Source organism: Saccoglossus kowalevskii, chromosome 18 (genome assembly GCF_978046115.1).
Source record: "Saccoglossus kowalevskii chromosome 18, keSacKowa6.1, whole genome shotgun sequence".
NCBI classification, from domain to species: Eukaryota; Metazoa; Hemichordata; class Enteropneusta; family Harrimaniidae; genus Saccoglossus; species Saccoglossus kowalevskii.
Genome location: NC_140658.1, coordinates 20,015,298 through 20,040,962, shown reverse-complemented (window position 1 = coordinate 20,040,962; position 25,665 = coordinate 20,015,298). Strand labels below are relative to the sequence as shown.

The 25,665-nt window shown below is 36.1% G+C and overlaps 1 protein-coding gene across 1 annotated transcript; it reads right to left on the bottom strand.

The window, feature by feature from the left end:
- Positions 1-905: 905 nt before the first annotated feature.
- LOC102806799 (plasminogen-like) lies at positions 906-13,965 on the bottom strand. Its single transcript, XM_006822599.3, has 13 exons — positions 13,855-13,965; positions 12,995-13,119; positions 11,998-12,199; positions 11,013-11,151; positions 9,803-9,875; positions 8,871-9,074; positions 8,270-8,396; positions 6,391-6,489; positions 4,358-4,618; positions 3,991-4,254; positions 3,505-3,771; positions 2,449-2,712; positions 906-1,913 (listed from the first exon to the last, which is right to left on the bottom strand). Exons 2-13 carry the CDS (start codon positions 13,070-13,072, stop codon positions 1,909-1,911), a joined length of 1,983 nt encoding a protein of 660 aa, XP_006822662.3. The 5' UTR covers positions 13,073-13,119; positions 13,855-13,965; the 3' UTR covers positions 906-1,908.
- Between the last annotated feature and the right edge of the window lie 11,700 nt (positions 13,966-25,665).

The following is a 25,665-nucleotide window of genomic DNA, read 5'->3' as shown; positions in this document are numbered from 1 at the left end:
GATTCTGTTCTAAACTTTTCGGATTTCGGCATTCCCATGATGTATCTATCATTGGGAGAAAAAGATGTATAATAATAAGGTCACTACCTCAATGAATAACCTCATATTACGTACTTGTTAAAGTATTAAAGTTGAAAACTGAAGTAATACATGTATAACATTAATATGTTTGATATGCTATGCTGACGCGACTATTATATAATTATTATAAATAGCGATTAAACCGAAAGGGCAATCGGATATTGCGTTTAAAAATACTTCAACATCAATAATATTTGGCTAATTTTATTATGTATTCGGAGAATGATTGATACTTGCATTACAGGTCAAACAACCGATATTGTTCTGGATAATAGAAGCATCAGCGGCAGCTGCCAGTCATTACCGTACATGAGTTTTACAGGTGACGTGCCGACAAGGCGACCTAGCTTATGATGTTAATGCTGCACTGAATTTTACGCTCGCTGAACCCCCTTGCTACATGCAACATGACCGTGTAGCCACGTGACTACAACCACTAGAACAGTAACTACGGACTTTATCGTTAATTCACATAAATACTTAATTTTCTGCTTGAATATTCGTTCCCCGTCATTTAACATGTTTACTAATTGTGTTTAAGCTGTATTTACTATTGATTCAGATTGCTTATTGACAGGCCAGTCAGTAAAAATGATTTCGCCTTTCTGTCACCATTCTACCAAATTATTTGCTTTCTTAAATAGCACATTCAATATACTTTATATTAAAATATCCCAATAGTAGATGAGACAAGGCGTACACTCACGTCAAACAGCAATTCCCCACCATACAACCATCGAGGGAGGTAGTAGTGTTATGTGCGGTGGTATTACTAAGTGATTACAAAACTCGCGAACCTTTGCTCGGAAAAACACTAAAACAAATTGGAATTAAAATACTTTATTTCTTTGAAACACTAAAATTTCTTTTGGAGAAATAAAATTGCTTCTACAAGAAACATGAATACTAAATACACAATATAAGTTCAAGGTTAACGTCACGGTCATTGAACAATTCCTATACAATATTATGAAATAATAGAGTTGATTGAAAGTGAGACCTAATTGAACTTACACGCTAATAAATGGCCGCTGAGATCTCGTTGGGCGCGAAAGTCGAACTACTAGTTTTGCCGCTCGATTAGAGTGTTCTTTTCCGTCGTCATCGCGTCGACTGTTCACGAATTTCTGTAACAATTGTATTTGGAACATGACAGCAGGAAATGGAACACGATTTGAGGGGCAAAACAAATTGTCCATTGCTCCCCCTCTCAACGAGATCTCGACGGCCTTTTCCGGTTTAGGGGCGATCTATTAATGTAAGACACATTCTAAAAAAATGAGTTTGGGTGACAATAATTGTTGCTTGTTTTTTTATATCATGTTTTATTTATCATTTGTTTATTTATCTTTTATTAATTTGGTCCAAGTACTTATGCATTATAATAGTCGTATTGGTTATTGTCAGGTCTGTGAAATCGTAATGCGTTTTTTCAGCTACCTCATACAATAGCGTTTTCTTGCAAATTCAGTGTTGATCATAGAAACATAATTGGCACGCTATGTTCAAATGTGACCAGGGCAGGATTATGGAAAACTATACATTTTTATGCATCTTCAAAGGTTAAACATATTTTGGCTACCTCACACTCACATCCAACCAAAACCAAGTTAAAAGGTAAATTAGTAAAAACAAATTATATTTAAATTGGAACTAAGAAACAATTACAGAGATTAAAATAATGTACATTGGAAACGAACATAGTTTACAAAGAAGAAATTTACACTAGAATATCTTAGTATATTTCATATCATAACATAATTGCTTCATCTTCGATCTAGATCACGCTCAACCCAGTTCCCTTGATCTAACATTATCTGGTAACGGTTATTCTGAAATAAAACGGGGAAATACTAAACAATTGAGCATATACTACGATAAATTTGTAATAAAGGGAAACAGACGCTGTGTACAGTAAAGGTAGCTTGCATGGTGTCCCGAATTATTCCATATAGTCTACAATACCAACGTTTGGAATATCTCTATTATAAACATACGTTGGTCTAAATGACTATTAGTCACTTGTTAAACAGTTATTCAACAATATTTCAAATAAATGGTAATTTATCAATAGCTATGAATCGTTGTATATCGGAATAAATTAACCATGGCACTGTTTTGAACGAAATCAAATATAGCCGCCGCCACCAGCGACTTTAAAACAAATTAACATATCACTGGATTAAATAAATAATCACAAATGAATGATTGGATTCGGATTCCACTCATCCTAATACAAATGGGAAACATTCAGAAAACACTAATTTATCCAAAAATATTTTCAAACCAGACGTTGTCTCAGCCTGTTCCTAACTAACATAATTAGTAACGCCAGTTCTGAAAAAAATCAGCAAACACAAAACTCACCGCATTCCAGGCTTGGTAGTCCAATATCACAAGTATTCCACTCCTCATCGGGATTGGTTGAAAAACACCAAGCTTGGCTGCCACCATCAGGATTTCGACATGAGTTGTGATCGCCAAGTCCAGCGGCGGGGAAGTTCCCAACGTTATATCCCAGAATATTCGGTAGATCATCTGACCAGTTCATGCATGCATGGCCGTTACTAGTTGTATTAACTGTACCCCGGTAATCACTTCCATCGGGTCTAAGGTAGCATTCTGTTGGGCCTATACACAAATATATTAAATACCTTATAATTACCAGTAGTGCTAAAGTAGTACTATTTTACTAAATACAGCAGTTTTGCCAGAGTGGAGGACTATATATAGAAGATTAGTGAATAAGAGCCTCTTTACCGCGAATAGATTTATAGTGTAAATGTAACCATGGGTATTGTCTTTGAACGCGCCATGTTACAGCGGGAGGGTCGTCACCCCTGCACGCGCGCAGAAATTGAGTCCCAAGCGACGATAACAACACGCGCTAAAAACGAAAAGGCTCATGGGTAGACGTTTGTTGGTAAACAATGACACGCTATGACCATCTGACGCTAGGGTCGATTTGCAAGAGAGTGACATTGAAAGCTTTATCATTATACATAAGGTGCAGTATTACCCGGCTTGGTCGATTTGAATTACTGCGCCCTCGCCGACAAACCAAGACACATACTGTTGTTTTTTTTGATTGTCAGCGAGGCGCAGTAGCTCCCACGAAATACGCACCCACTGTTTACTATGACTAAATAGTATTCTGTATTCAGCCCAGGAACGAAACGCGAGTTGTTCTATATATAATTTGATAGTAAATTAAGTTTATCTCTGATATTTAGGTGAACGCTGAACGAACTTATGTATTCCTGCTTTTACTTAATTGGTGCTAACAATTGAATTTACTTATGCAAACATTCTTTACAGTATAGTTTGAAAAGGAAGTGTGGGTAATTTTGATATGAAATGAATTGTTTTTACAAGGTAACATATTATGTTAAAAAGAAGAAACAGGACATGAAAATAACATACCGCACAATTCCTGTCTATTCCTGACATCACACAGCTCCCAGTCATTGCTGGGGTCTCCCGAGATAAAACACCATGGCCGCTCCTCTCCATCGGGATTACGACAGAAGTTGTGGTCACCAAGACCCGCGTTCGGGTAGTTTTCTAGCGTGTAACCAGCCAATGTAACATTGGAATGCGTCCACCGTCGACATTCACGCAACGATTGTGTAACGTGGACAGAACCTCGATAGTCATTCCCATTTACCGCCGTGTAGCACTCCGTTTCTCCTGTAGAACAACAAGAAAGCTAATATTTTGTGCTGACACGTTATCAACATATTGATCATCGTCCGCCCGCATGGTGTTGTTTCGATCGGACAGTGCAGTGCTTTGCCGGAAAATTCACCTTGAAAATAGGATGCTTATGTTACGTGATTGATAAATTGATTGCCTATTTTGAGTCAAATTTGTACTAAAATTTAAGGAACAACTAAAAGATTAACAAACCACAGTTTTCCGTCGGCTGACCAACGTCACAGTACTGCCACCGTATATCGGGATCGCTTGTGAAACACCAGGGGGCGTCATCAAAGTCGGGATTCCTACAATATCTATGGTCCCCAAGACCACCTTTCGGGTAGCGGCTTGTGCTATACTCGTGCGTATGTGGGGACTGTTCTGACCATTTTTGACACAAAGTTCCGTCTGTGGTTATGTCAACTGTTCCAAAATAGTCGGTACCATCTCGTTTTAAGTAGCATTCGTAAAGGCCTAGAAGATGGTAATAAAAGAAATGATGTATCGATTACAGTATTCGTTTTATGGCGAACACAAAACAACCCGATCAATGTGGAAGTACAAATGACAATATTACATGTATCGCTGGATTGGCCGATATCACAATATTGCCAGTCAATGTCGTCATCCAAAGTAATACACCAAGGTTGATCATCGCCATCAAGGTTTCTACAGTAATTATGATCCCCGACTCCAGCATCCGGGTAGTTTTCCGGGACATACGTATGAAGCCACGGAGATTGGTCTGACCACATTTGACACTCCAGTCCACCTATAGTAACGTTAACACCGCCTCGATAGTCCTCTCCGTTATAACTGGAATAGCACTGCCTCGGTTCTGACGTTCATAATAATAAAAACAATTGTTAAAAATGCAACATAAACAAATGCACACACCAGGTTTCATATAAGAGACACTTGGAGGTGAAATCATTTAATTTCACATTCAGGTTGATTGATGATGTACTTTCCAACATCAAAAATCCTTCTAAAAATAATTATCGTTCTATGATATAACCACCTGAACTTGAAATCAAAGAAACCACAGAATTGAGTTCTTCTGTCTCATACTTTGATTTACGCTTTGAATTTGAAACCTGAAGGTAACCCTTCTAATGGATTGTATGACTTTCATATGGATATAATGATTTTGGGAAACGTCATAGACATCTACCTTTCAAGCTGTTTAGTCAGTGAGTGAGTTGGTTACAAATTACGACGAATCATCTAGGCAGATGATCTTTGATTAATCAACATTTCATTTGTTGTATATATGCAACAAATAGGGCAGGATGTGATCACTCCTTTGCGAATACCTGATATCACTTCTTGGTCTTACTATTGTGGTCCATATATAATTCTTTTGTACATTAATTTGTGTGAATGCTCCGAGTCTCATCATTTGCTTTCGTGTAGCACATTAATTTCTGTACACATTGTCTTATGCATGTGTGTAAATGGACTTGGTCCCATGTATATTTTGTATATGTTCATTGTGCTTTGTTGAAAACCTGATACAACTATTGATTTCCGATTATTTGATGGGTATGTTAGTGCTTCTCATTTTCATCGAACAATCATATGTATTTTTTATTTCGTATGTGAAATAAATCAAAAAGTGCTGTTTCATGTACTACTACATATTCTATGTTAATATAATAATAATAATAATAATAATAATAATAATAATAATAATAATAATAATAATAATAATAATAATAATCTATATCTATGCTTGAAGTTAGTTTGTTAGTATAGTCGACATGCATATTTAGCAGGTGTATATTATTTTGTTTCCCAAACAAGTATTATGGAAATTATCTTTTGAAATGTGCGTTACATATGCAGTAGATAAATATATTAATAAAGAATTGAATTCCTGAATGAGCATGAGTAAACCAAATGTATGGACATGTCTATTACAATACCGAAAACGCCATTATAACGGAAATTATATCAGTATACTAATTGTTCAACAAAGGTTCAGTTATATAATTTATATTTTGTAGTTGGCGACACACAACACAAGATTAACGTACATTTTCTGTGATGTTTTACATAGGTGTGTTCCTAACTCCAAATAAAGATTTCTAGAACACTTGGCCTTGAACGGCTTTGAATTTACATACAAATACATTTACATACAAATATATATATATATATATATATATATATATATATATATATATATATATATATATATATATATATATAAGGTTTTAACATGCTGTTGACATTTTGATAATTTAATATTATATTTTCTAATCTTAAAATTGCATATCCTTATTGTGTTTACTGAAGTGACCCGGTCTTTGAAACTATTTATTTGTGCGACATTCGTACATTGTATTTTCAGGGTTTGACTTTCTCCTTTTTACTTCAGACAAATAAAAATGAAAGTGTTATTTTTTATCAGTCAGCCATCAGTAATTCTTCATGTGCGACATTCTTATGAAGTTTTAAGCAAACCTTCTATTCTATTCTATTCTATTCTATTCTATTCTATTCTATTCTATTCTATTCTATTCTATTCTATTCTATTCTATTCTATTCTATTCTATTCTATTCTATTCTATTCTATTCTATTTCTCAATCAAGCACTGGTCTTACCGTGACAATCGTCTCCAACTCCATGATGGCAAACACAAGTGCATTTGGGTCCGACATACCCGTCTGCTCCACAGTACGGAACATCCGTTCCACAGTGTTCTGTAATTAACATGATATGAGCAAGAAATCAATCACAACTAATTAAGTAGTGCATTACAGAGTATATGTCAAACTACTAAATGGTGTGCATGTTTGTTTTAATGATATATCATATTACAACTGTAGTGGCATCACGTGTCTGGTGTTTCTAACAGAAGTCATAGACTTATATATGGTGCTTCATGAACACAAAATATGTGTGAGAGTCACCACTAAAAATCTAACATAAAGTCACTCAGGACTTACATGGACTTAATATGAGAGGAAATTTCCAAAGTGAAATTCCTACTGCATAACTATAGGATAATTGACGCTCAAATTCAAATTCCTATTACGATGTGTTCGGTGCCATACATATAATTTGTATTTCACAAATAGATTGGTCATGGGAGTGTATACTCAGCAAATATCTTGACTGACGAAACAACGCTCAAGTAAACATGAAGTCAACTAAACACACACGTTATGATGAAACCGTCTGTCGACTTAATATAAGAAATCGTTCGTTTACGGCGAACCCTAAAAAGCAGAATTCCGGAATTCTGGCTGGAATCCGGAATTGCATTAAAACATCACATTCTTGCCAAATACATGTATTCTGTACTCAGACCGAATTGCAGCCGCTATGTCGGATTCCAGCAGGAATCCGTAATTTCGGCGGGAATTCCGGGTTCCGTCGAATAGGATTTGCCATCGTTTACATTTAACACGCGCGCCTGCGCAGTGACAGGTGGCAACACAAATAGTTCGCCTGGTAATAAATTGATTGTTCAGTTTGCTGCCGCTGACATTCAGTGTACATGTATCTGTCCCTGTTAATAAAACTACTATGAGAATCATTACCATAGGAGATAGCGAGCGACGACATATATGCCGTTCTCCTTCGAATATTTTTAATATCTTCACTTTAATAAGAATTAAAGTATCATTAAGCTGTAACTACCAATCTTTTTTACAAATTGACAACCATTTTTTTTAACAAAACATTTCTTTTTTTGTTAGCGCCACTTTAGTAACGGTCATCACTGAAATGTGGATACTTAAAGCATAGCATACACGCCAATCCGGTACATTAAATCACCTGCAAGTGAACAAAGATGGCCGCGTGGATGTGTCCAGATCTCCAGAGGGCGCCATATATTGAAATCCAGTTTTGTCAAGCGAACCTCGGGCGAAATGTCAAATGCCTCCCCATGACGGTTTTAGAATGAGGATTTTATGAGTTATTTCATATGAGTAACAATGTTCTACGGTCCCCCAACACGTGACCGATTTCAACACAATGATGTCTACTCGACCTTTATTTTTCCGCAGCTCATTTTATGTGACATTAGTCTTGTGCAGGGTCACTTTACCGTGTATTTGTCTAAAACAATAATTTCCTAAAATTTGGCCATCTTTATGTGATTACAAAAATTGACGCTTTAACTAGATTTTATCTATATTTTGTTCTATTATTTGAAATTAATCATTTCGGAGTTCGGAGACAGAAAAGGTCAAATATTTATTTATACACATAAATATATTCTGTTTATTCATCGAAAGAATTTTTGTGATTATGAACAGATTAATATTTCTGCTGGGCGACGATTATTTATTTACGTTGCCCTAGATTGATGTTCTCGGAAGCCTATCCCTTTGGTTTTTTTAATTCGAGGGCACATATATCACAAGGTGCATCTCGTTGTCGATAAACTAGCTCCATATCCGTCTAGAAATTGCGCCCTACACATGCCAATCACGTCACAGCATGGTATCCTACGGACGATATAGTACTCACCGCTACATTTGTACATAGTGTTAGCCAGCTTGATATCGCTAAACGTCAGATGATCACGTTGTCCCAATTTTGATAAATCATCCTCATTTACTGTTGTTATGGTGGGCTCTTGATTGGTACTGAAAAACTAAACAAAGTCAACATAAATGTTTCCAACAAAGCCATCAAACCTGAATCAGTGTGCTCTCCGTTATGAAGAAATTCGTCCACAGTATCGCATAAATGCAATAGTTAAACACATATGCCCTATGTGATAATCATTGATTTTTGTGCACAATTTAAATAAATAAATAAATAAAAAATAAAAAAAAATAATTGAAAAAATAAATAAAAATAAATAAATAAATTAATAAATAAATAAATAAATAAATAAATAAGTAAGTAAGTAAGTAAGTAAGTAAGTAAGTAAGTAAGTAAGTAAGTAAGTAAGTAAGTAAGTAAGTAAGTAAGTAAGTAAGTAAGTAAGTAAGTAAGTAAGTAAGTAAGTAAGTAAGTAAGTAAGTAAGTAAGTAAGTAAGTAAATAAATAAATAAATAAATAAATAAGCGAGCGGAAAAACGAATAAACAAACAAACGTGAATACATAAATAAATCAATTTACATGTGATCCGTAATGCATGATTGATGATATATCGTAGTCAATGCCATATGTATCAACATCATTGGTAGTGTACTTTTTGAAGTTTCCCTCATAACCAGGCTTGATGTTTTCTGTATGAATTCGAACATAGTTATCTCTGTCTGGTCGACTTTGCTCATGCCAAAATCCAATAACATGACCAAGTTCATGCGCTATGGTTCCTTTCTGTGTACAAGATAAATAAGAACGGAACATATTCGGCAGAATAAGTATGTGACGATAGAAACTAGGAAATGCACGTTGCAAAATCAAGCTTTGCGAATTGCGTACTAGTATCGGAACGTAAATCGTGCAATGGGCGCTTTCACATTATGGTATATAAGCTTCGTTGTCACTCAGGCCCTAACATTTTTGATTACTCACTGCTTGATGATTTTAAAAAAAACCCCGCAATATCTGTGTTTCAATTCATCAGTTAGAGAAGAAATTTAAAACTAGAATAGATGTTATAATAATTTAAATTATGCACAATATATATGCCACGTATTTATCTTTGAAAACGGTTTTTTATATCGCTTGTTTTTATTCCAAAAAAATCTGATGTACCAAATACTTGGACTCATAAGTCGGGGCGTTCTGTTCTGTAGATACCCAAGAAGCAAGCATTGTGGGAATATTTTGCAGGAAACAAAACCGGACACTAGAATTTATTTAGGTTTCAACAATCCTGACAAATTCCAGAACACAAAGCTCTGTGTATTGTCATGCAACGCATTTTCGAATTTCGTGTAAATAATAGCTCGCATGAGAATAATGTCAGACACGGTGACGCATGCGCAGTGTGCGCGGCCATTTAAATAACGCTAATGGTGATAAGTTGATATCAGTAATAGTCGTTATATAATCTCAGTCGATCGAAGATCTGTAACATTTCAAACTTGCAAGGTACTTACAAATTGACAACCATTACCAATAGAGATATCTTGAGGCCCATATATATTGACAACACCGATGTAAGAATAACACCTATAGATGAAAATACTTATTACTATACTGGATTTTATCAGGAAATAACAAAAAACAGCAACAAAAAACAATGTACAAGGTCAAAACATACAAGCTCATTTTCACGATTTGATGGGGGAAGATATAATATTTAGAGTAAAAGTGGTTTCGATTTCGGTACACACTGGCATGTGTATAGGGTATTTATGTATTCAGTAGAAATCCATCCATACATAGAAAGTAAACAGGGCCCAATAAAACCACATTCAAATCTACACTACAAATACTTTGGGGTATGGATTTTATGGAAATTGTTTTATTTCATGTGAAATATACTTACAGCAGGACGTCTCACACGCAGCATGCAACATTGCAACAATATGTTGCTACAACTGTCATGCGATCCCACGTCATTTACACGAATTCAGTTGAACGAGAACATATTAAAATAATGATTTCTGTGTAACGTTCGTGAATTGAATATTAATGCAAATGTAGTTCATGTAATTTGAAAATGGTTTAAGGCAATATGTTTTGGGTATATGCTGTCCACACGTGGAATTATATTAGTTCTTATAAAACAATATTTTGTATTCAATTATAATAAAAAGCAATTTTGAATGGATTTCATATGTTTCTACTAAAATTACTTTTACCTCAAAAAGTTCTACAAATACGTGAATCCAAAAAATGTGATACATTTGCAGAAATGCTTGTCGTACCATGATTCTAATTTACAAAGTTGTTAATCGAGTGATGCTGCCACTCTTATATCACGCATATAACATGGACATTTTTTTGCGTTTTGTAGAATATCATATAAATAGTATTTATTCGTTACGTAAGTAAGGTCACACATCTATCTTGATTGCAGTATTCACGATAACCAGATGGTATTGATAAACATAGCATTGCATGAAGTCTAATCAGTCTCGGCTGTGAAACCCACGATATCAGCAGAAAGTTTACTGTATTATGTTATGATTTTTAATTTTGCTGACAACGAATCTTGTAAAGAGGGATTCTCTAATGAACTTCACAGATATGTGCACTGAACGCACGTGAGTTCCATAAATCATAACATACTGCATTTAATATGAATATTCAGAGTTTAGGAGATATATGCGCGTCATGTATTTTCTGATACTGAATACGTACCCGTCACCTCTAATGAAGTTCACTCTTGCATGGTGACCAAGTGAGTTGCCAAGTTCAGTGTTATATTGTTGAAATCTAAGACAGGTTTTTGATTCCCAGTATCTCATGGTCTCCAATATAATGTCGGAGAAAACTAAGCCTGCCAAAAACATGTCAATATTAGTATCTAAATGTACAGTGTGAATATCATGTTCACATGTGATGAAGTGCAAGTACAGGCAAATTACGTAATATGAACACGATACATAAGAGATTCACGAGCACAGTAGAGCGCCACGTCACTGTAACTGTCCCAAAAAGGAAGTTTCTAAATAGCTTGTATTGTCAGATTCACTCCTGCGATAACTATGATGAGATACATGTTTCTGCTTCTATTTACTCAACTTAGAACCACCTCTGAAATAAAGATGGTGGAATAGCCATTCCTGCTACATAGGAGATTAACGAAATCAGTAAAGGGCCACGTCGCTGTAACTGTCCCAAAAAAGTAGCTTCGAAATAGTCTGTATTGTCAGATTCACTCCTGCTATAATGATGATGGGAGACATATTTCTTCTTCTATTTACTCAACTTAGAACCACTTCTCAAATAAAGATGATGGAAGACCCACTCTTGCTACATAGGAACACAGTAAAACGCCCCCCCCCGCAGAAGGTTCGAAATAGCTTGTATTATCAGATTCACTTTTGCGATAAAGATTATGGAGACATATTTACTTAGAACCATTTCTCAAATAAAGATGATGGAAGACCCATTCCTGCCATAAATACTATAGAAAAGAATCAGAACTACTTCAGCTAAACATGAAGGGAGATCCATTTTTGCCCTTACAAACTCAACGTCAGAACTACTTTTAGCTGAAAATGGTGTGGTCATATCACTGTCGCTGATTACTCAATGTAAAAAAAAAAACATTTTAAATCGAATAGGCTGTACACACAATCGTCGTCTATGCTGATACTTTATTTGACTTAAAATTACTTACAGCTTTGAGAAATCTCATATGGAACGATAGCTTGTGTCCAGAGGCTGGAAAGATCAGCCACCGCCTTTCGTTTTACAACTCCAATCCTCACTCTATTTCCAAGTATTTCATGAAGTGTTTCATTTTGTTCTTGTGTTAGAAGAATGTCAGCTTCGAAAGTATTTAGTGAATAAATTTCCTCAGGAGGCTGATGTTGCAGTTTCTGGAGCAGAAAAAAATGTAATTGAAAATTCTCCAGTGATTTATAATTGCAATTGATTCAAAGCTGAGATAGTTGTATAGGAATTGATGTAAGTAATACATTACATGGTTCTACACAATACTATTGCGGTTTAATTTAACTAGATGACACACTAATTAGTATATGTTTTCACTCTCAATATATATATGCCAACTTAACACACCATGAGTTCAGGATATTTTGTCAATAAGTAACTGTGTTATACATCTAATTTCCATGCCATTTATATATGTGTTAGTTCAACATAGTGTCTGTGTATAAAGTGTGTGTCAGTTTACGCATGCGTCATTTGTGTATGGTGTATTAAGATATACATCTTATTCATAAATCTAATTGCCCTCTTTCAGTTCTAGAAAAAAATAACTCATCATCCGTAGTGCAGTGATTATTGCATCGGTAGACCAGAGTTGAAATTCTAGCAACAACAAAAACGGTTTTCCCTAGAATTGGCAAGTGTGCCGCATACAAAACAGGAAGCGCACAGCCACTATATATCTGCAATTCGTCAATGGGAGAAAACGATGACATTCAATTGCCTTGCACAAACATATTTTGAAGACATATGCAACTGTTCAACATATGTCAATGTGTTTTATTATTATATTATTTTATTCTTTAATTGTACAATATGTTCTAGGTAACTCAGAAGTGATTGCGATAATTCTACTAAGTTGTTTAGGGTGTACAGTCGATTCCTACATACCCTAAATGTACGTTACATGTTTATTTCAATGATAAAGAAAATCACGTCCTTACCTGTTGTGTAGCGCAGTGTACATTTAATATAACACTTAACACGACTACCGAAAACACTGGTTTACATGAACGGATCATACCACTGCTTTGTGGGATATCAAGAAAAACAACTTGAAGAGGGATATCTATATTGGGAAAACACATGTGATCATATGTTGTTATAATCTGATGCATTATGGGATAACCTGTAGTGAACCATAAAAATGTAGGCGATGCTTATAATTTATTATTCGAAAAATGTGTAATGTGAATTATTATTACTCCCTTCCCTGTTGTAGTAATGACGGCCCTTCAAGTATCTTTAATACGTTCTTTAACTACTCGGACGATGTTTGTATCTGAGCTGACCTTGTGTAATGGTTGCCTTATATGTCATTCAGAGGTGAACAGTACGTCATATTCAAAATGAATGACGTCATATTAAAAAAAAAAAATATGTTACTCAGTTGACAATTTGCTCAGTTTGTTTGTTTGCAATCATATTATATTTGCATTACAATTATTTGGGGTAATTCGAAACTGTATTTAATCATATTTCAAATTTCCATTTTTGATTCACAGCCAGACATTTTCGGGGACGTGTGCCATGTCAACAAGTATCATACGAACGAGCTATTATTTAAAGAGGATATTATCATTATATGATAAGATAAAATTGTCAGTTGAACTAATCAAATGGTCCAAATTATCTGGTTATTTGAAATCAGCGCACAGCCTCAGCAATGAAGCATTATTTACATAGGAGGCCAAATGAATATTCACCCTAACGTGTGTTGTCCGAAAAGCGGAAGCTCCATATTTTCTTTCATCAAATTTTAACATAACTATAATGTATTAATTAAAAAAATAAATGTATTTACCGCTAATGATACAGCAATGCAAGAGAATTCAAACAGCTATGGTGAAATGGCGAATGGCTGCTGTTGCACTGAGTTCTTCTACCTGTATTTTTAGGGAATTTACAAGGTTTATTTATAGACCGTTCTGATGTGGTTTCCACAAACAGTCTCAATGTACTCTGATGCACAGCCACCAATCACATTACTCTAAAGATAATTTATGTTTATTTTTTGTATTACGGGTTATGGTAGCTTAGTCTCAAAAGATGAACCGCACCAGGTTGAAACAGACAAAGATATCACAATGATGATATTGATTGCTTATGGGTGTTAATTTCATCAAAGTATTTACATCTATATAGAGTAGAGACATAAATGTTACTATTTTATTTTAATTACCGTACGATGTAATCCCTTATTTAAAATAAGTAAACAAGACCAGCTAACTGACAACAACAAACATGGACAATATGAATATTAATTGTATGACAGTTATAACTCTCGGGGACTACAATTGCACTCTCCATGGATAGCAATGTCAAATCTTGAAAAGCTGTTTCGCACTTAAAACCAATGAGTCAAGAACCTACATTTTCACACAAAAATATAAACAGTTTTTGTCTAGTTTTTAAAATATAGCAATTACAAATCCACAAATAACATCGATTTATAATACAAATGGTATTGGAAAATTAGAATGTTGACCCACCTTGTTCTAAATATATCAGTCCGCCACTTCAAATCTAGTTCCAATAAAAAAACCTTTGCTCATTCTGGTATTCAGTTTAAAATATAAGCGTGCTTTTCAAAACGTTGAGCTTCCTTGATACAAGTAAATCATATATTATTCATTTAATTGTTATTCGCAACTAGTATTTGATACATTTATTTAGAATAATAATAATAATAATAGTTCATACATGATGTAGTCTACTTTGAAAGACCAAGGAATCGTTTACAATGCCCAAGTGGAGATATTCACTATATGCTAAATTTCACTTCACCCATAAGTCATGAGTATAATTCTGCTCTCAGAGAGATTGAAATAAATACAGGGCTTCAAACACTGCAAATAGAAGTGTGCATGGAATCATGGGAAAAATATGTGTGCATTGCCGTGTGATAACTGTCATAAAGGTGATTGACAGGAGATACTTGTTTTCAACTCTTGAAGGACAGTTGGAATCTACTAGGTGTGCTGTTATGTTATGTGGATAACAAAAAATGTTTATGATTTACTGAGTTGCCTACGTGACAAAGCTGATAGCAAGATCACATTCTGATTGGCTCATGCGGGAACCTAGGTGGTGTCACTGAATATGGGCCATTTATGCCTATAAATTGGACAGACTGATGACAGTTGGGGGTCCATCATTTTTACTGTGTATCCTGTATCAACCATCATTCTGTGAGATTTGTATGAACTGCTCTGCGATCTCCTGCTTCCAGCGGTGCCCTCCAGAATAACAGCGTTTCTCTGCAAGAAATATTTCTTCGTTGTTGTCTAAGTTGCAGAGCCATTGACTGTCGTCCATTTCTACATCCTGGAACTGCGAGTGACTTTATTCATTGCACTGTCTGTGCTTTATTTCTGGTAATTATTTTGAGGGGGTATTAAAGCAAGGAGCTTTAACTCGATATGTTGGTGTATGTGTATTTCATTTCCATTACTAATGTCTTGTTCACCCCCATTCTAGCAGTGAAATAACCCCCTGTCCATTGTGGGTTCTGTGGGTGCCCTTTCTTTAGCGATAAGCAGGCCTTACACTGTGAAATTTTGGATTCGATTGTGATTCGGATTCGGTTTGGGATTTGAATTCGGATTTTAATTCACTTTCGAGATGGATTCTTTCTTAAATAATCCCCTAACTAAATTGACTGTTTCGTAACTGCTCAAGGTTAGACCAGCTAGGTAAACATTAAAACTAATTATCACAAAAAACATTGATTTTTTTTAATATCCGTCCACTTTATATAATTTTGCAGAGTTTTTTTGTGTGATTTCATGAGACTGGTAAATTTTGAGATGAACAGTTTCTGTATAATTAGAGTAATGTTAGGTTTTTCATAGCATGAAAAGAATACATGGCAAGCGTCAAATTCAACTTCTTCCAAATGCGCCCTAGATGCAATTAGCCGTAGAGATCGAGAATGAAAGAGCCAGGAAGCTTGTTTTTACACTCCACCCCACCAATATATATTTTCAATCGCCATCATGTCCACACTTCCAAATGCCACAGTTAGATAGATCAAAAGAACGATACACGCAATGAGAGTATAAAACATTATTTCGTTGGCAAGTTACATCTACGCTTTGGCTAAAATTCATACTTTTACACGATTTGTCTACTTTTCATCTACTCCTTGTCTACTTTTCATGCATGTTTTTTTTCTTTTTCGTCTACACTGTTTCTGCATTTCAACTACTTTTTTTGTCAACTGTTTATCCACGCTTTGTCTTTATTTCATAGTATATTGTTGCGAGCACGCTTATCGACAGGCTAGTACATACGAGCCAAATATTCCTTTTGAAACGATGACGTAAGAGCTCGGTACAGAAAGAGATACACAACAAGAATCTGCTGAAGAAGTGTGTTATTCTGTTCTTCAGCTACATACACGTATACAGTTTTAGTAGAAATGATAGACGTCAGGAAAACATTGAGGAAACAAGCGTAAATGCCGAAAAAATGTTGGTTCGTTGCTATCGCTGCTTATGAAACATCCGACGCGGAAGCGAGAATCTGCGCCAATATATAAGAGAATGATCAAAACAACGCAAGACGAACCCAAGTAGGATTCGTAGAAAACACTGAATACGAACTCGCAATAGCAACATTGAAAGGGAATTCACAGAAAACGGAGTCTATGAACCTGGATCACAACTCTGACAAATCTCTAAAAGGAATTCGTTGGAAAAATTATCGATCAATCCGGAGATCTAGACGGTATTCATTTCTCCGGCCAGAATGGGATTATGGGATTTCTTTTCAATTTATATGATTACACTTAAAGAAACATGCATTACAAGGTTTTCCTTATATTTATAAATTGTCTATGCTATGCTTGACATGACGTATCTAATACCAAATACGTAAAAGCACGGCAATATATAATGTCACGTGTCATGTTTTATGATTAGTGCTATTTATGATTATTCTTCAAGATAGTGGATGTGATTCCATGCGTGCGTTGAAGTTCCACTGTTTGTTTCCATACCTGCTGTTCCAACGTTCTGGTATGTTCTTGCTTATCACTATTAAATGTCTGAGACTATAAGCTGTGTGGCATTTACCTGGTCTGAAAATTTGTAGCCTCATCTCCTTTCGACATTACATTGTCAATTGTTCCATTAAAAATGCCCGACGTTGTAATCAATCAGCTATTTTCAGCAAGATGGGTGTTCTACCGAAGGATATACGAACATTGTGCACAGACAATTTTGAGAACAATGATGAGAACGCCAAGAAAACGTTGCACGGGCTTGTCGACGATGGTTCATGCGGTCGTCTGAAAAAAACGGCAAGGGCAAAACAATAAATTCAACATTAATGATATTGTTAATCTTATTTACAAGACTGATCCCTATGTTATGCCATAATGGCGTTGAATCTTTCTAAATTACCCCAAATGGATATATCTTGTGTCGAAGTCAACCATGCTGAAAGAATTCCGCACATTTCGTGAAGAATTGTCGGGAATAAAAGGTAAACTTCACTTGTCGAGTGGCAATGTGATTATGATAGATGCAGTATTTAACTCCGCACAGAAATAATCGAATTGAAAGATCATTATAAGAAAAGTACTGATTCGAAGAAATGCAACTCAATTGATGTACCGGGTGTTGCTAAGCAACCACAGTCACCAAGTGATAATGTTGCTTCGCGTGACACCATATCAAATGAAAAGTCGCAAACAAGACGGAGGTGAATGCAGTAGTCACAGGGTATTCGTCATAAATTAACGTTCACATCTGTTGATAGTGATGGTAATTTCATTCAGGATCTTCATAAACAAAGGCATCGTAGAACAAAGCATATCATTGGATCTACTAATACCGATGACCACTTGCTGAAAGTGAATGGGACTCGTTCATCGCTTGTTTCTATGAGTAGACCTAATACCACTGCGCAAGTAGTCGAAGGTCACATTAATAATAAACTGAAAAGTTGAATACGAAATTAAACTCGTATTCTTCCTTTTTTATTGAATTATCGAGTAATTATTTCCCCAAGCTGCTTGATGCTTCGGTTTGACCTTCCGGAAGTACTATAAAGCAAAATAATAATGTCACTCAGCATAGTTTCTTATAATTGCCCGGATGTCAAATCGTCAAGAAGTGCCATTAAGGAACTCTGCAATACCCACGATATTGTTCTATTGCAAGAACACTGACTCACTCAAACTGCGTATTCTATCAAATATACGCTATCAGTGTTATGCCTCGGGTACCACGTCTGTGATCGACAATGGTAGAATGATCGTTCGTATGGTGGAGTTTTTGTCCTGTGGAAAAATTACATGTCTGAGTTATTGAATGTATCTGTTAGTCAGTATAGTGATGATAGGCTATTAGACCTCGATCTCCGAAGTGAAAGTCATCATCTATTTTTCCAGTGTGATTACTTACCCGTGGATTGTCATGACAACGTGCATTGTTATATGAGCTATCTCTCGAAAATCAGGAGTATTAGTGATGATTATTATTGATATTAACAGTATATATATCATTGGTGGTTGGAATGCTGACCCAAGGGAACTGTCTGCTAAGAAACTCGACTCTTTCTGACCACTGTTATGTTCTGTACTGACTATGTGATCTTAGATAGGTATGCCGATTCGTTTATTACATACACCACATTTTGCGTATCTGTTGACTGACTTGGTTAGCTGGTTACTAGTGAATGACTGTGTTATATCTGTCATCATTTAGGCTCATGCGAGGTCCAGGACGGAACTTGACTCAGTGATTTGGAACTAATTACGATATAACCGTTGCCATCCGGACTACTATTTCAGACAGTTTGGTGTTTGCAGTTATTAATCAAAAGATATAGAGAACGATTAATCAAGTAGTTATGACGTGTTTAGTATTTAGTGTGATTGACTGTATGATTGAAGGCCACGCCTTATAGAATTTAAACTTCTTTGTAATTGGTTAAGCTTTGATACTAATAAGTCCTTGGTCCAGGAGAGAGCTACACGAGGCGAGAGAGTTTTGATAGGTCCTCGTCTCCGACAGGGCAGGTTGCCTTGAGGCGTTCTCGATGTGGCTAAAGATTAGCTATTGAAACATATTTCGTTGCGTATGTCTATTTAACTGTAAAACTTAAGTGACTTTCTTGGTCCGGTACCGAGATATTGAGACATTGAGATATTGAGACAAGTCGAAATTCCCCATGACACGTGGTTTGAGAACCCTGGGCATTGCGTCTTATGCATTTCGACATCTCTGGAAACAGAGCGACCGAGTGTGTCTTTCTTTTGAACTAGCAGCTCGATGGCACAGACGAAACTGTGCTTAACGACTAACGATTTTACCCGAATCATACCGATGAACAACGCTGACGATATGAAGATTTCGGAACCCTTTAGGAAGGACGAGTATCGATAGGATTGAATAATCAAGGTGAAATGAGCGACATTAGAGACAAGATGAGAAAAAACAACCCGGACTAACGCGAAGAAAAAAAAGAGACGCTTAGACTTTGATTAGAACTTTAGCTATTTGTGTATTGTGTAGAGAACCGCTTGCTGGACACTATAACTGACACTGTGTATCAGGACATTGAACCTTTTTTTAGGAATCACGGCTCTTTTGCTTAGTAATGTAATGTATTTCTTGTTTTCTATTGTCGATTTTTGAACGTTTTTTTTGTGATATTGAATTGTATGTTATGTGAGCGCCCAGATCTTTGTTTTGAACTGATATTTGATGACTTGGTGAGGTCCTTTATGATGGTAAATTTAAACGTTTCTCAGTAGACGAAGTGTTTGCGACACGCAGTTTTGAGTTTTTTAGAAGTTTATGAGTACAGAATATGAGTTTTTGATGCTTTATTGAGTTTTGAAGAGTTTTTTCAGAGTTGTTGATTAATGTGTTGTTTTTGGAAAAGTTCTTACACTTTGAGAGTTTGAATTTATTGATTTGAGAGGCACTTTTGTAATGTTTTTTATGTCGTTTTGAAATAGAAGTGGTGCGCCCACGTACGTATTGTTTGATAACGCAAGCTTTTGTTCATGATTGACAGGATTGTATGTAACTCAGTAGTGTTTTGTGTTTTTAACCTTTTCCCGCCTTTTTTGCCAGAGGAGTAATGTGTTATGATAGCGATTTTGTCTTTGCATTCCGTTTCTACGTCATTAGACTTTTGTTTAGATTAACGACTTGTGTGTTCAGTTTGTGATTTTATAAGCGTATATGACAGGAGTTCGATTAATAGATTGTTTATTCATTGTTTAGTAGTGATGCTTTGCAATGCTTTAACCTAGAGACGCATCCCTGATAATCACGTGATCTTGCTGTCGACGGCTGCGATTGGCCGATCGCATGGTTACACTGCCATGCCTTAGTTTGTTTGACCTTTTGATATAGAGTTTGTAACCATAGTAACGGGAGGCAGTGCAGCGAAGGGTTACCTCAGCAGGCCGTTTGAGAAAAGCGGGCCGATTGGTAGCCTTTCCCTTGTTTTTGAGATGTATAACCGTTGATTTTTGTGACTTTCTAACTATTGTATTTAATCATTGTGTTTTACTCTTTTGATTTATACCTTTTTATATTAGTATTGTATTTAACCCATATGGCGATGAGTAGATGACGGTATCTTTGATTTATGAACGTGTTATGTCGGGAGGCATAATCTCAGTTTGGGTGAAGGGATGTGTCATGAATTAGTTTTCGCGTATCTGTTGACAGACTTATTTAGCTGATTACGAGTGAATGACTGTGTTATATCTGTCATGATTTAGGCTCATGCGAGGTCCTGGACGGAACTTGACTCAGTGATTTGGAACTAATTACGATATAATCATCGCCATTCGGACCGCTATTTCTGACAGTTTGGTATTTGCAGTTATTAATCAAAAGATATGACGTGTCCAGTACTTAGTGTGATTGGCTGTATTATTGAAGGTCACGCCTTATAGACTTTAAAGTTCCTTGTAATTGGTTAAGTTTTGATACGTAATAAACGGTCTAAGTCCTTGGTCCCGGAGAGAGCTCCACGAGGCGAGAGAGTCTTGGTCAGTCCTGGGCAGAGTCTCCGACGAGGGCGGTTGCCTTGAGGCGTTCTCGATGTGGCTAAAAATTAACTATTAAAAAGTATTTAGTTGAGTGCGTCTATTTGACTGTAAAGCTTAAGTGACTTTCCCGGTCCGGTACCTCAAGCAGACATGATAGAGACAATACGGAATTCCCCACATGGCATGATCATTGTATGTCTTCTGTTTTAGCACACAAAGTCATTGTTGATATTGCAATTGGTTTACTATCACTTGAAACTATTCGAATGAATGACTGTAATGCTCTAAACAGATCGAATATCAATTGGGTGAAAGTTAACATCAGAGATGTACACCGTTACAACAATGATACGGACACATTTCGAAAACAAATCAAAATCCCGCCTGAAGCTCTATTGTGCAATAATTATTTGTGTACTGACCATGATGAAAATTATATATATGAGTTTGACAATACAATTTTGCAGGCTGTGCGTCCAGGTTCTCAATGTTTACACAATGGTACGAAGCGATATCGCAATGGAGATATTCCTTGTTTGAATGATTATATTAAAGATACCCACGATCAAGCACTGGATACTTTGTACTTTTGTTGTTAATCAGAAACTTGAAAATGGTCCCATGTATGCTACCATGTGTCTGGTTCGTGCGAGGTTAAACTTGCCCTATGTATTTGCCGACGCTTGGAAAATACAGCTATGAAAAATTGTGATCATTAGGAATTCCGTTTTAAAGTTTGCTCTACTAATAGTAAAAATACTCTATTGTCTTCAAATGTCGGGCGATGCTCAGGTCCTGATAATATTGCCGGTACATGGAACAACACTTTAGTGAAGAGATGAAAGATTTGTGAAATGCTGGCTTCCCTGCGTTCAATTTGGAGATCTGCACTATATTAATATTTTATATATCTCAAAGGCCGTTGATAAATTGCGCATTGGTAAATCTGCCAGTGATGATTGAATCGCTGCAGAACACTATAAACATGTGTGACCGTGCCAACCATTGGTTCTTGTTTAGGAAGATGATTGACAGAGGTATACCTGTTTATGGTCATCCAACTCGGGCTATTTCGTGGGCGGGGTCTTTATCAAACAACTGAATTATGCCGAAAACTTGGTTATCCTTTGGCCGTCCATCCATGGTTTGCGAATCTTTGTTAATGATTTCTATGAATATGGCTCGATATAATTTACCATCCTAAAATATCTGAATGCATGTCCTTTAATCCTCGCATAAGTGCTCGTAGAAGCAGTGTAATTTATTGATGACTCTAAGCATAAAATTTTGAATAAGCACGTTTATCTAGGATATGTCGTTACTGGTAGAATTATTTGGATGATGTGAACACAAAACGACAGGTTCGACCATTTTACGGTAGAGCCAATATTGCTAGAAAATTTACTAGCTGCAGTAGTAATGTTAAAATTACATTCCGAACCTTTTTCTCTTACATGTATTGTTTACAGCTTTGGTTTCAACATCGTAAAAGTATTTATGATTTTCGTGTTGCGTTCAATAATGCAGTTCGTTTATACCTGGGCCGACCCCGGGATTTTAGTGCTAATAAAATCGTTGTAGTGCTTTTATTATGGAAAGCCACAGCTATCTTAAGTCGTGAAATATTATGTCATGTAGTGCATTTACCATGTTGTGTAGTGCATTTACCATGTTGTGTAGTGCATTTACCATGTTGTGTGGTGCATTTACCATGTTATGTAGTGCATTTACCTTGTTGTGTAGTGCATTTACCTTGTTGTGTAGTGCATTTACCATGTTGTGTGGTGCATTTACCTTGTTGTGTAGTGCATTTACCATGTTGTGTAGTGCATTTACCATGTTATGTAGTGCATTTACCTTGTTGTGTAGTGCATTTACCATGTTGTGTAGTGCATTTACCATGTTATGTAGTGCATTTCCTTGTTGTGTGGTGCATTTACCATGTTATGTAGTGCATTCACCATGTTGTGTGGTGCATTTACCATGTTATGTAGTGCATTTACCATGTTGTGTAGTGCATTTACCTTGTTGTGTAGTGCATTTACCTTGTTGTGTAGTGCATTTACCTTGTTGTGTGGTGCATTTACCATGTTATGTAGTGCATTCACCATGTTGTGTGGTGCATTTACCATGTTATGTAGTGCATTTACCATGTTGTGTGGTGCATTTACCATGTTGTGTGGTGCATTTACCATGTTATGTAGTGCAATCACCATGTTATGTGGTGCATTTACCATGTTATGTAGTGCATTTACCATGTTGTGTAGTGCATTTACCTTGTTGTGTAGTGCATTTACCTTGTTGTGTAGTGCATTTACCTTGTTGTGTGGTGCATTTACCATGTTATGTAGTGCATTCACCATGTTGTGTGGTGCATTTACCATGTTATGTAGTGCATTTACCATGTTGTGTGGTGCATTTACCATGTTATGTAGTGCATTCACCAGGTTGTGTGGTGCATTTACCATGTTATGTAGTGCATTCACCATGTTGTGTGGTGCATTTACCATGTTGTGTAGTGCATTTACCATGTTATGTAGTGCATTTACCTTGTTGTGTGGTGCATTTACCATGTTATGTAGTGCATTCACCATGTTGTGTGGTGCATTTACCATGTTATGTAGTGCATTTACCATGTTGTGTAGTGCATTTACCTTGTTGTGTAGTGCATTTACCATGTTGTGTAGTGCATTTACCATGTTGTGTAGTGCATTTACCTTGTTGTGTAGTGCATTTACCATGTTGTGTAGTGCATTTACCATGTTATGTAGTGCATTTACCTTGTTGTGTGGTGCATTTACCATGTTATGTAGTGCATTCACCATGTTGTGTGATGAATTACCATGTTATGTAGTGCATTTACCATGTTGTGTAGTGCATTTGCCTTGTTGTGTAGTGCATTTACCTTGTTGTGTAGTGCATTTACCATGTTATGCAGTGCATTTACCTTGTTGTGTAGTGCATTTACCATGTTATGCAGTGCATTTACCTTGTTGTGTAGTGCATTTACCTTGTTGTGTAGTGCATTTACCTTGTTGTGTAGTGCATTTACCTTGTTGTGTCGTGTATTTATCACATGACAGGTTTACTGAGCAGCTTCATCAATTAGCAAAGAATTTTGCCCCAATAATGGAATGACCTATAAATTAGTTTTGAGGAATGCTGCATATGGAATTGTGTATGGAATGTTCAATATATTAAATATTCGTCAGTGTGATTCCTATGAGGCTATTTCCAGTTTAGTCCAGTGTGAATTAGTTAGTAACCAGGCTACCATTTTAAAAATTGCTAAAAATAAATTTAAATCATATAATTGTGAAGAAATCTGTACTTTAATCAGTCTATTATTTAGCCTGTACAGACTTCCATGATTTAATAGTAGTTTCCTTTCAATTGAATTAAAAATACTATTTTCATTGAAAATCAAACTTTAGAATCAGTTACAGGAACAGAGATCTGTTTAGATTTGAAAACTAAAAATATTTTTTGCAGTATTAACAGATGATTGGGATTAATTCATGGACTTTAACGAATCACTGAACAGCATTGTCGTATTGCATTTCCCCGAAAGCGCGGCACAGTTGGAGGCGTGCTTACGAACCACGCCGAGTTTACGACTTGGTTAGCCTCGCTCAACTGGTTCGTAACCAGTCTTGTGATTGGTTCTTGAAAAATTCTGAACAGGCCACGCCACCTGTGCGTGCTTTCTGTGTAACCGTTAATTGTTCGTAAATGGATTCAATTTTTGTAGTTTTCTTGATTTATTCTAGTGATATCGGTAAAATAAGTCTTTGGCGAAATTTGAAAGAGCAACTAATATTTTTCAAGCTCGTATTTTTTATAGATTTTATTTTTTATTCTTTCCGTCTGTTTTTCGAGTTTAAAAAATATGGGCTCACTGGACCCTTCATCCCTTGTCTATTTCTTACACTAGATACCAGCCGATACCGCCCCGCCCCGCTCATAGGTACTGTGTACAGTTGATTATAGTTCCTGGGCTCCCTGTGGTCAGCCATGCCAGATACTATTTGTGGATCTATTGTTTTCTGCCTGGAAATTTTGCAGTACTGTATCCAATTCCAGCTCATACTTGATTTTACGATGTTTGCTGCAAAGGACCACGCGAAGTGAGAGAATTATGATGTCATGCGTAAGAACCGTATTACGGCGTCGCAAAATTTTCATTGCCGTATTTCATTTTACGACTCACAGCACAACATGGTGAATGCACCACATAACGAGACGAATGGACATCATAACACAGTGTACCACAAGACAACATGACAAACGCACCACCCAACAAGACGAAAGGACATCACAACAAGATGAAATCACAGCATAACATGGCGGATAGTATGCATTTTTACGATATGATTTAGACTTGCATACAGTCTCTTGTTTATTTTGTTGATGTTTATAAATGCTATATATAAAATATGTTTTTGAAATTCAGTCCCTCACCCCTTGGCTATTATCGCCGATTTTTCGTCGCCGAAGTGATTTACATCGTCAATTTTGGTTCCCGAATGTCTGTAATAAATAACCTATTTAACCGCTTACTGAATTAATGATATTATCTAAAAATTATAG